The 12,519-nt window shown below is 36.8% G+C and overlaps 1 protein-coding gene across 1 annotated transcript; it reads left to right on the top strand.

Moving 5' to 3' along the window:
• Window positions 1-736: 736 nt before the first annotated feature.
• Window positions 737-12,453, top strand: LOC117417827 (heterogeneous nuclear ribonucleoprotein H3-like). The gene is made up of 11 exons (XM_034030187.3): window positions 737-799; window positions 1,585-1,694; window positions 1,907-2,062; window positions 2,659-2,802; window positions 3,478-3,616; window positions 7,520-7,716; window positions 8,377-8,469; window positions 9,397-9,509; window positions 10,581-10,716; window positions 11,478-11,534; window positions 12,338-12,453. The coding sequence occupies exons 2-11, from the start codon at window positions 1,607-1,609 to the stop codon at window positions 12,415-12,417; spliced, it is 1,203 nt and encodes a 400-aa protein (XP_033886078.2). The 5' UTR covers window positions 737-799; window positions 1,585-1,606; the 3' UTR covers window positions 12,418-12,453.
• The last annotated feature ends 66 nt before the right edge of the window (window positions 12,454-12,519 follow it).

The raw sequence follows: 12,519 nt of genomic DNA, 5'->3' as shown, positions 1-12,519 counted from the left end.
TTATTATTATTATTATTATTATTATTATTATTATTATTAATAATAATAATAATAATAATAATAATAAAAATAATAATAATAATAATAATTATAAATCCATATATTTCCCATATATACTAAAACCTGCATGTTGTGAAAATGTAAAGCAGTATTTTGGCAATTGTTCTGGGTCTACCAATTGATAGAAGGCTAAAATATAGCAGCATAGCATACTTGGATAATCTTTATTGAAGGTAGCAAAATTTGATGGGTGCAGATCAGCTGTCAGTGTTCATCCTGGACAATTCTCTATTGAAGGTAGCAACATGGGTGCATCTATGATGTAAAAATATACCTCTTCATCTCCATTGTATCCCTGGGATCATTTTAAAATGTTTGTGTATGTATATAACATTCAGTCCATTATTATTATTTATTATTATTATTATTATTATTATTATTATTATTATTATTATTATTATTAATAATAATAATAATAATAATAATAATAATAATAATAATAATAAAAAAATTTTATGTAATGTAATAGTACAGCAGCGTGTATTCTCAGTCTGATAAGGAAGCAAACCAAACTATTAGTGGATTGTGGAAAAATACAGGGTGAAAACAAAAACAAGAAAACAAAAAAAATACTATAGCTTAAATATTTAAAAATCGGTACAAGTGTCAATGTTGGTTGTACCCAAACCCAACATGGCCGTCTGAGCGTCATTGACTGGTGACCGGAACCCAGTAGCACAGCCTCTCGCGAGAGTAAGCGTTAAATACATCGTTTCTAGCTTGGCTCTTGTGCGAGGAGGTGAGGAACTAATCATTTGCTTTTAATATCAAGATACTCTATATAAAAAGAAGGGTACTGTAAATTGGCCGTTGTGTTTCTTTGCGTTTACCGAAAGTGATGATTTCTATTGGAGTATTTGGCGCACACGGATAATGATGTTTTTTTTTTTATTTAGGCCGAATTGTAGTATTTACATTTTTTACATATCGTACACAGTGGTGCTGTGTCGTATACATTATCATTTGTTATCAAAAACAAAAGATCACTTGCATATTTTAGCAAGTTTTGGTGAATGCTGCAGTATACTTGCTATGTAGAAGTGTATAAATTATTTCAGGTGGTTTTATTACAACGCTTGTGGCTAAATTTATATGAATTACTTTGGCATTATATAAATAAGTAAATTACAAAGTTTTATTCATCTAAAAACTTTTGTGCATCTTGGATAATTAGGCTATACACTCACCCACCCACCCCACTGAAGTGATTAGATTCTACACTGAAGTGGTTGGATTCTAAAATATGATCTCATGATTTTGACAATTCACGTTTTCATTTGGAACACCGGTCCAACCACTACAAGAATATTGTCACTTATACATCAAAAGGTCAATGATAGAAACCAAGATAGGATCATACTGTATCTTTTTAAATGATAGCCACTGTGTGCAGGTTAGCTTGTAAACAGACTTGATATAACCCACATTCACTCTGGATAACATGTACAGTATGAGAGCATGGATTTGTAATCTCTGCTACAGAACACTGAATTACATTTTCTAATTGATTTATACTTTTAACAGTTGCTGTGGAGAAGCAGAAGAAATGCCTTTGCATGATGAAGGGTTTGTGGTGCGCATCCGTGGCTTGCCTTGGTCTTGCACACAGGAAGAAGTTGCAGGATTTTTCTCAAGTATGTACATCTGACTCCTCTGAATAAGACCCATCGGTCCTTATTCTCCTTTAAAGTATATACTGTAGAGCTAACGCAGTAATTCCTGTACATCTTACCTTGTTCAATCACAATGTACATGGTAAACGTTTATTGGATGCATCCCATTCCTGTAGTTTTAGTTCTTGATCAGTATTGAAAACACACAATGTATAATGTCTTTCTCTCTACAGATTGCAGTATTGTCGGTGGGATAAATGGAGTGAGTTTTACTTTTTCTAAAGAAGGACGGCCAAGTGGAGAAGCTTTTATTGAACTGGAGACAGCAGAAGACCTCAAAATTGCACTAGCGAAGGATCGCAAATACATGGGGCATAGGTATATTGAGGGTAAGCTATTAAAAATAGAGTTGCATTCATAAAACAATAGTGTAAAATTCAAAATTTATAGAAATCGTTGCTTATAAACTCGGACAGTCAAACGTAAAAATTACCTATATAAAAGGACCATATATCTACAGTAGTATAATATATATATGCTGTGTGTTTAATGGCTTTTTTATTTTATTTTTATATTACAAATATATATACTTTTTTTGGCAAAATTAGTGGCAACAACGAACTGGCTGTCCACACCCCAGATAAGCAAGTTGATAACACAGACAGGACCAGATTGATATCGGAGCTAATAAGCAGATAAATGACCTTTGGGACACAGCTGTAGGTTAATTCTCTCAGTTGTTATCAGTGTTGTTAAGTACAAGTTAACCATTTCAATGCCACGTTGTTTTACCTGTGGTCATATCAATGAAATATACTACTTTGTTGGCTACAAGTATTATTCTGCTAGTATATATAATACAATGGTACATGAGATACTGTTAGGATTTGTAAAGCATTTACAACAAAAGGCTTTTATTTATTTACACCTGTTAATATGGAATGCAAAAAAAGCCAAAAGTGTGTGTTTTTTTTTTTGTCTTCAGTCTTTAAGTCAAACAGCAGCGAGCTGGACTGGGTGTTACAGCGGTGCGGTCCAAATGATTATGACAGTTGTAGTGGGTGTCTGGTGCGGCTCCGAGGGCTCCCCTTTGGCTGCAGCAAGGAAGAGATTGTTCAGTTCTTTTCAGGTACCTGCCCTTTCAAAATGTTCTCTAAACAGCTGGACCTTTTGAACGGGTTCATTACTGATGTCAAAGTTTTCACTCATGTAAATCAACAAGTTCTAGTTTACGCATGTTAAGCGGCCCATTCAAAAATATTCCATTAAAAAAAAACAAAAAAAAAAAACATTTGGAATAGTTGAAGACTGTTTTAGTATCATTTGTGATGTGTATTAAGTTAAATATTTTCCACATTGGTGAGTTTAATATGTTTAGAAAAAAATATATAGAAATAAACTGATATGGTTTAAAGTGTTACTGGACGCTGTGCTGTGTTTCCAAGAAACGCTTTGCAAGTAAAAGTTGAAAACAATGTAATTCCCTAGTTGATTCACCTTATATATGCAAATACAAATCTCAGAATAATTGGGATAATGTTGAAAGATATATTGCTACTAAATGGACAACACAGGATACAGCTCAGCAATGTGTTTCTTGCAAACACTGCGGGGGTTTCTCTAGCACTTTGAAGGCCAGTGGTTTTTAATAACCTTGGATGTACATGCAGTAGTGGAAACTGATTTGAGATGTGTAGAAGTATTAGTGGTGTTTGGGAAATGTAGTAGCCTGCTTAAAGTGTTTCTAAAGATGGGAATGTCTCGGCTTTTAACATTGACGGGGTTATTTGTCCTTGGGTTAAAGGGTTGAAAATCGTGCCAAATGGGATAACATTGCCGGTGGACTACCAGGGGAGAAGCACAGGGGAAGCCTTCGTGCAGTTTGCTTCAAAGGAGATAGCAGAAAAAGCACTGGGGAAACACAAGGAAAGGATAGGGCACAGGTGGGGATGGAAATACTGGGCTGGTAATTAAGGGTATAATTAATACTGGGTGGGGGGGGGGGGGGGGTTGGGGGGTGTCAAACAAACTTTTTTTTATATAATTAACATGCACAGTAGAAAAGTGTTTTTAACAATTTACTGGAATTACTTGCAGTTTGTTACACCATAGATTATTGAGGGAGTTAAATGAGAGAGGGCTGCATCATCATCATTTTTAACTTTTTTTATTTTTTTTATTTTATTTTTTCTTACAACCTCAGGTTTGTTTATCTACCACAGATAAATGTCTGCATCAAGGTCCTTCTGTGACAGATCATGACAAATCTTATGAAAGTCGTTATTGGGGTGCATTTTAATTGGAAAACTCCAAATTGTGCAGAGCTCTACAGTGTGACCACTTTGTTTTACAAGCACATGCTTTCACAACCTCAAAAATGGATCACAAATTTTAAATTGCCAGCTACAAATATAAACTCATCAGAAATATAAAAACAAGGTTTTTTTTTGGGATAAGTTTGAACTCATGCAATTGTTTTTATCGCTGTGTGTCCCTAAGATTGTAGCCCAAGGCTTTAAAAACTACATATCCTACAAACCACTGCTGTTACTGGTAAAAGAGTATGCACACCGGACACGAGTGAACGAATAAAAAATAATTAAACCTATTGATTTAAATGGAGCAATACACACCTTTTAACCTGGAGCACAGCTCCTAAGAAAGTCAGCATAGTGCATTTAGATGTGTTAGATAAATGTTTATTTTAATACATTTGATTATTTAAACGACCACTTAACCTGTAACAGACAGTTCGATAACAGGTCTGTTACCCCCCCCCCCCAAAATTTGACACAATTTTGCTTTCAGTATCATAAGAAAATAAAATACCAATCAGGTAGAGCTGGTCTGAACAGGCCAAGTGTTTGGTAGGATCAGGCAGAAAGGCACACAAAAGGTACTGGTTTAAGCGCATCGTTGCACACACTTATTTTTCAAATTAAACTAAGTAAACACTTTAAGAAATTCACTGTCGATCCTACTCCCACCATATCTGGGCTTTTTGCTGTGTCTTATATATATATATATACAGTACTGTGCAAAAGTTTTAGGCAGGTGTGAAAAAATGCTGTAAAGTAAGAATGCTTTCAAAAATAGACATGATAATAGTTTATATTTATCAATTAACAAAATGCAAAGTGAGTGAACAGCAGAAAAATCTACATCAAATCAGTATTTGGTGTGACCACCGTTTGCCTTCAAAACAGCATCAATTCTTCTAGGTACACTTGCACACAGTTTTTGAAGGAACTCGGCAGGTAGGTTGGCCCAAACATCTTAGAACTAACCACAGTTCTTCTGTGGATTTAGGCAGCCTCAGTTGCTTCTCTCTCTTCATGTAATCCCAGACAGAATCGATGATGTTGAAATCAGGGCTCTGTGGGGGCCATACCATCACTTCCAGGACTCCTTGTTCTTCTTTACGCTGAAGATAGTTCTTAATGACTTTCGCTGTATGTTTGGGGTCGTTGTCATGCTGCAGAATAAATTTGGGGACAATCAGATGCCTCCCTGATGGTATTGCATGATGGATAAGTATCTGCCTGTACTTCTCAGCATTGAGGAGACCATTAATTCTGACCAAATCCCCAACTCCATTTGCAGAAATGCAGCCCCAAACTTGCAAGGAACCTCCACCATGCTTCACTGTTGCCTGCAGACACTCATTCGTGTACCGCTCTCCAGCCCTTCGGCGAACAAACTGCCTTCTGCTCCAGCCAAATATTTCAAATTTTGACTCCTCAGTCCAGAGCACCTGCTGCCATTTTTCTGCACCCCAGTTCCTGTGTTTTCGTGCATAGTTGAGTCGCTTGGCCTTGTTTCCACGTCGGAGGTATGGCTTTTTGGCCGCAAGTCTTCCATGAAGGCCACTTCTGACCAGACTTCTCCGGACAGTAGATGGGTGTACCAGGGTCCCACTGTTTTCTGCCTATTCTGAGCTGATGGCACTCCTGGACATCTTCCGATTGCGAAGGGAAGTAAGCATGATGTGTCTTTCATCTGCTGTAGTAAGTTTCCTTGGCCGACCACTGCGTCTACGGTCCTCAACGTTGCCCGTTTCTTTGTGCTTCTTCAAAAGAGCCTGGACAGCACATCTGGAAACCCCTGTCTGCCTTGAAATTTCTGCCTGGGAGAGACCTTGTGTCTTGTTGCTGTGCTCAGTCTTGCCATGGTGTATGACTTTTGACAGTAAACTGTCTTCAGCAACCTCACCTTCTTAGCTGAGTTTGGCTGTTCCTCACCCAGTTTTATTCCTCCTACACAGCTGTTTCTGTTTCAGTTAATGATTGTGTTTCAACCTACATATTGAATTGATGATCATTAGCACCTGTTTGGTATAATTGTTTAATCATACACCTGACTATATGCCTACAAAATCCCTGACTTTGTGCAAGTGTACCTAGAAGAATTAATGCTGTTTTGAAGGCAAAGGGTGGTCACACCAAATATTGATTTGATGTAGATTTTTCTTCTGTTCACTCACTTTGCATTTAGTTAATTGATAAATATAATCTATTAACATGTCTATTTTTGAAAGCATTCTTACTTTACAGCATTTTTTCACACCTGCCTAAAACTTTTGCACAGTACTGTGTGTGTGTGTGTGTGTGTGTGTATATATATATATATATATATATATATATATATATATATATATATATATATATATATATATATATATATATATAATCTATCTATCTACCGACCTAGACAAATAATTGATTTATTGATCGGCCGATCAGCCAAAATGCAAGGGCCTATGTTAACAGAAGATTAATCGCAACTCGTATTACATCTAACTGTTGCAAAGTGTGTGTTTTTTTTTTTCTTGTTCTCCACATCTTAGTATCTTTACATTATCTCGGTTCAAGTGAAATTAATTGGATATTTGGAATTTTCCAGCAAAAATCACCCCAGGTAGCAAGTTTCATGAAAACAGCTGGACCAGTGAGGGTCCCCGAGTGGCTCACCTGGTAAAAGAACAGCAGTGTGGTGTGCTGGGTGAGTCATACAGTCAGGGGAGCGCAGGTTCGCATCCTGGCTGGTCTTCGCTGGGGATTCTGAAGGGAGTGTCGCATTGGCTTTGGCGCTCCCGTGGGTTAGGGAGGCAAAACCAGCAGGACTGTTTGTCTTCAGTGGTGCTACAGCGGACCCTGCTAGCCAGGCGCCCGGTGAGTTCAGGCGGACACCTGCAGGGCTGGCCTTTGTCTTCCAGAGGCTGGTAGCTTGTTGACATCTGCTCTTGAGTTCCTGGGTGTAATAAAAGAGGGAAATGGCTTGGTCGTGGGAAGGGAGGACGCCCACTGAACCTTCAGTTCTCCTGAGCTCTGTGGGTGGGAAAAAATAATTGGACATTCTAAATTGGTGAGAAAATCTGGGTAAAATAATTGGACACACAAAATAATAATAAAAAAAAAAGTTGGAGCAGTGTACTGAGTGTTATGTGTTGTCACAGAATGAGACATTTTATTTTCTAGAACACATGGTGAGTTTATATATATATATATATATATATATATATATATATATATATATATATATATATATAATTACACTATATATATTATGCATTTTGTAAGAATACTCAAGTGAAATAAAGATGTAAACCACAAATTGAGAATGTCTTTCTATCTGATTTCCAGATTCACTTTTCAGTCAAGCTAGTTTTCTTAGGTTTTCAAAAACAGTTGTGGGCTTATGAATTCATATTTTAAATGTATATGTTTCGCATCGTTTTAGAATAAACTTTTGTCAAACATATTGAGTCTCAGTATTTTTATCCCCAAACAATGGTTCTTTTTAAGAAAAAAGTGATCTTAAATCTTGGCCTGTCAACTCACACTTAGGTACATTGAAATATTCAAGAGCAGCCGGAATGAAATCCAGGTGTATTCCGAGCTGCCCCGGAGGATTCTGGCACAGAGGCCTGGACCCTATGACAGGCCGCTGGCGGGACGCGGAGGGATTTTCAGCCCCGGACCCGGGAGAGGAGGAGGAGGAGGTGTGTTAGATCAGATGCGTGCTGGTGGAGGATACAGTGGTGGTATGTGACAGATTTTTAACATGTTCTAATGGTTACTACCATCCATTCCCCTTCTGTTTGGCTAAAAAGCTGATCATGTCATTTGCTAAGAAAATTCCAGGCCACCCACGACAGCTTAGCCCGAAATCATCAGTTATGTTTTATATACCTAGAATAATGTACATTACCCACAAGTCTAAGAGACAGACTTTTGTTTTGATCTGAGTCTACCTGGCTATCAGATTTTCAAATGAAAAAATAAATACTGGATTCTCCTGTGTGAACACCCCAGTGGTGTAGAGTTAGAATCCAGACAAAGGTCAGGGGTGAGCATTGACTTACGGGAGCGAATTATGAACAGCATTACGCTGAATTATTCTGGAATGGAAAATGTGACTTTCAGTCTAAAGTTGGAATGGGACGATTGCTTAATTAGGAGTGTCTTCACAGCAGAGTCCAGTATATGTTTTTTACACTACATGGATTGTAAATTAATTCAACATTACCTTATTTAGTTTCTGGCTTGCTAAAAGTATTACCAGACCTTGACCTATGTATCAAATAAACCTCTTATTTGTCTATGATAATGTAGCTGACATGATCTCTACACAGTAGTATTGAAAGGTATATATAAAAAACATGATTTGAAAGATTATTAGGTAAAACTAAGTTACCTTCTAGGTTATGGTGGACTTGACAACTTCAATGGCTACAGTAATTTCTGCTTTGGCAATGGTATGTTCGATGACAGGATGAGGACTGCAAGAGGCCGAGGTAAGTTCATCTATTAACTAAATTGAAGTTGAATGTGTTATGTTGTCTTCTGTATGCAGTCAGCACTATGGGTAGCTGAAGCATGCTTAAACTGGTGAACATACAATACACAAGGTCTGCTTCCTGACAGTGAGCACAGAAGGCTAAACCATGAAAGATTGTATTAATCAAACACCAATAAAAATGTGGTTTAAAAATGTCTGTCATTATTTTACACCAGCTGTTTGTGTTTATTTCATGGTGTTTATGAAAAGAAAGACAGCCTCATCATCTAAATTGACAAATATTGCCGTTTTCAAATACACATTGCTATGTGAGGAATGATCCAGTGGCCTTTTTTTTTTTTTTTTTTTTTAAACGGCTCGTAATCTTACACCGTAACCGTGACCTAATTTAGTCTGAGGCCTTTTTGGTTTCCAGATGATAAAGACCAAGAGCTTCAAGATTATGTGAGCCCATTCTTAATGAAGGATGAGTTGCAGCTGCCTGTAATTAGCTTGTTTGCACATTAGTGAGCAATTTAATATATCTAGAGAACTCAAATTCTGATAAAACCTGCTAGGAATTGCAATCAGATTCCATTGATTTTAGGCAGAAGAGACTTAAAAATCATGCTGGGCTCCAGAATAGACAGGTTCCGGATTGTAGAGGGTATCGCACCTTTCATTTCAATTGGGATTTGGTCGGGACCCAAAAATGGTGCCAGATTGTACAGAATGTAGGTATGTAGAGACTGGATTAGACAGGTTTTACTGTAATTCAATAGATAACACTATCCTGATACAGATTTCCAGCTGGACTGTGCTGTGAGCTGGCATGTACTGTAGATCCACATTGCAGCCTGTTTTACTTTGAATATACTAGTTGTTTCCCATTAGGAATACACAGCCCACCACTCCCTTATGTCTAAATATGTCTCTTTGCCAGGTGTTGGTCATGGTTATGGTGGAGGAGGAGATGCCAGTTCTGGTGTTCACAGTGGCCACTTTGTGCACATGAGAGGGCTTCCTTTTCGAGCCACAGAAAGAGACATTGCTCATGTAAGTAAATGATGCATTCATTTGGTACCAAATCTATAAATACAATAGTAATATGAGCACCAAACCTACACAATCTTATTAAATAAACACTCCTTTGACCTATTACTGTTATTTTAACTTGCTTTATTTTAAAACGTTCATTTTGCATATTTTGTAAAACACGCTACATGCTCTCAATCTCTGTATAAAGAATAAAGTTATGTAACCCTACAAACAAATGTCAGTGCACATTGAAATTTCACATTGGGGTTAAAACAAACAAACAAACAAAAAAGGCTTTAGTAATAGTATTCTAAATCAGAACAGGCTTTACAACAGACTTTTCTGTGAGCCTTTGCAGTGCGCCATCCACACTTGCTAACTGAAAACAGCTTTATTCATGTTCTCTGTGAAGAGCTAGTTCTCGTGACACTTGATCAATTATTTGGTTAGTACCTTCAGAAAAAGAAGCTTACTCACCCTGTCAAAAAATACAAAAACCTGTTAAGTAAATAAGATTCTCTCTACAAATAGGTTTTCTCTTCTGGGCAGAGTGCTCTCTCTGGTTAATAGTCTATTTACTGCACCTGGTTCAGCTTCTTTAAGAATCCTTAATTGTCCTCTGTGGACTTATAGGAACTGCTTTAACTACCCCCTTCACTGTTACACAATGTCTGATTTAGAGGCTTATGTATAGTATTACAGGCATTAGATGCTTAGTTTTATTAGTATTTTTTTTTCAAAACATACTATTCAGATGGTTTTCTCCATTATCATTTTAAGGGAAAATGCTGGACATATAGGAGGGCAGCAAACAGATAAGTGGCTCTAGTAAAATATATATGTTGTAGGTAAATGAACCTATAACAATGAGTACCAACACTTGAATATTTTGAAAATGAATATATAATGGCAGGTTACTTATCAGCTCATTAGCAAGACCCAAATAGAACGATTTGCTTGAAAATGCTGGGAAAAATGATATTAAGTTTCAAACCTAGAAGTTGCATCACGCTGTTTACAGAAGTCCATTATTTGTGCTTGATGTAGTGAAGTGTCTTGGATCTAATATAGCTATATATTCTCTTGTAGTTTTTCTCTCCATTAAATCCTGTAAGACTGCATGTTGATGTGGGACCCAATGGCAAATCCACTGGTGAGGCAGATGTGGAATTTGCAACACATGAAGACGCTGTATCCGCCATGTCTAAAGACAAAAATCGCATGCGTATGTATTCAGAAGTAATAAATGATATTTTGTGTTGACAGAGTTCCAATTACATTGGTAAATAGTTTGTTACCTTTTACCTATACACATAAAGTGAATACTTTTATACCCTCTGTAATGACATTCAATTAAAAATCCTCATTAAATCCTGGAATGGAATCCAAAGGGATGTTTTTTTTAATCTATGCGTACTGTAAGTCCACACAGCTGTTAGAAACATCAGGAAAGTGTCTGTCTGTCCCAAGCTAAGCACGAATAATGTCCTTAATTTTGAACATGGCTGCATCAGACTGGTTAATTTCTACATCTAGCTCTGAGATGGGCTTTCTTAAGTTGGCGTCATGCTAAATCTTCCAACTGTTCAGATTGACTTAGAATTTGATAAATTAATTTCATGGCAAAAAAAAGGTCTACATGCCTCGTCTGCCACTGCTTAAATGTGGGCATATTCTGATAAAATGTAACATTTTTAACATTCACTCTTTCATGTTAGCTGGTATTGTAACTGCTGTCTTACATTGTGTGATAATTTGTGGTGTCTACAGATATGAACTTCTACTAATAGTACAACTTTAACAATATAAATGCCATGTTCTTCTCACAGTTGCACATCCTGGTTTTATATAAATTTGACTACAGTATTCTGTTATTAGTAGTGTGTTTAGGGGTGTTCATGGCATAATCGATTTTAATGTATCATTTTATTCTTTTATTCAGATTTAATGCATCATTTAAAATGTGTTTTTTTCTCTTTACTTTAGAGCATCGTTACATTGAGCTGTTTCTGAATTCAACGTCTAGTGTTGGTTCTAAAATGGGTAACTATAATGTATATTTCTAATGCAAGTCTAATTTTAGTAATACATTAAATAAACCGGCAAAATCTATTTAAAGGGCTTCACCGTACCTGGGGGCAAAATATGGACTCCTAGCTCTTAAGTTTTAGTCTTAAAAATCAAAGATAGTGGTTTATTCCTAAAATGTGGTGCATTTGGATATGCAAGAGCTTAGTTCTTGGGATGATTAAAGTCTCAAAATTCTCTATGAAAAAGGAAAAAACAAATTGTAACGGTTATCTCTTGGCACCATTTTGAACACAAATATCAGAGGTCTCTCCAAGAATTATAACACAGAGACACTAACCTTACTAAAATGTATTAGAAAGTTTTGAGAGCTGTGAATGGAATACAATCGTGCCCTTTGAAAGTTCAATACTCAATGTCCCTTTTTTACAATAACCCAGTAAGGTAAGCTATCAAAAATTGTGTTTTTTCAATAATTAACTATGTAATATAATATCAGCAATCTATGCTAAAGAGCAGTGCACATTACAGTGAAACCTTGCTTAAAAACTCAAGCTGTTTGCAGTTCAGAATGAAGCTGTGCAGAGCAGTATTGTGCACATTCAGCTCCCATGAAAAAGGTTTTGGTAGATGAGCTTACGAGCATGTTCTTAGAAGCAGATGTGTTACCAACGTGGTATATTTAAAAAACAATAAATAAAACTAATTGTTTCTCACCCATAGAATTACTCCCTGAAACTACTAGTTTCATTCCCATGTCTTAACTTTGTAGCCAAAACAAAGGATTAAAAAATTTCATTTCGTGTGTTGCTTTGCAGGTCGGGGTAGAGGTGGCTACTTCAGCAGTTCTGGAGGCATGGGAAAGGGAGTGGGCAGTGGGCTGCGAAGGACGTTTTAAAAAGAGAATGGACCCCTATCATTTTCAGAGACGGGGGGGGGGGGGGGGGGCTAGGCTATTTGGGAGGGTGGGGATTGTTTTTTGTATTTGAGATGTTTTTCA

This window comes from Acipenser ruthenus, chromosome 13 (genome assembly GCF_902713425.1).
Source record: "Acipenser ruthenus chromosome 13, fAciRut3.2 maternal haplotype, whole genome shotgun sequence".
Taxonomy (NCBI): Eukaryota; Metazoa; Chordata; class Actinopteri; order Acipenseriformes; family Acipenseridae; genus Acipenser; species Acipenser ruthenus.
Note: the sequence above shows the minus strand (reverse complement) of the source record. Positions and strands in the feature narration are given on the sequence as shown.

Excerpts from the sequence above, each read along its gene's own strand:
- LOC117417827 (XM_034030187.3), top strand. The coding sequence starts at position 1,607 with ATGCCTTTGCATGATGAAGGGTTTGTGGTGCGCATCCGTGGCTTGCCT. Across the intron at positions 2,803-3,477 it reads GATTGTTCAGTTCTTTTCAG|GGTTGAAAATCGTGCCAAAT; the intron begins GTACCTGCCCTT and ends CTTGGGTTAAAG. Across the intron at positions 9,510-10,580 it reads CAGAAAGAGACATTGCTCAT|TTTTTCTCTCCATTAAATCC; the intron begins GTAAGTAAATGA and ends ATTCTCTTGTAG.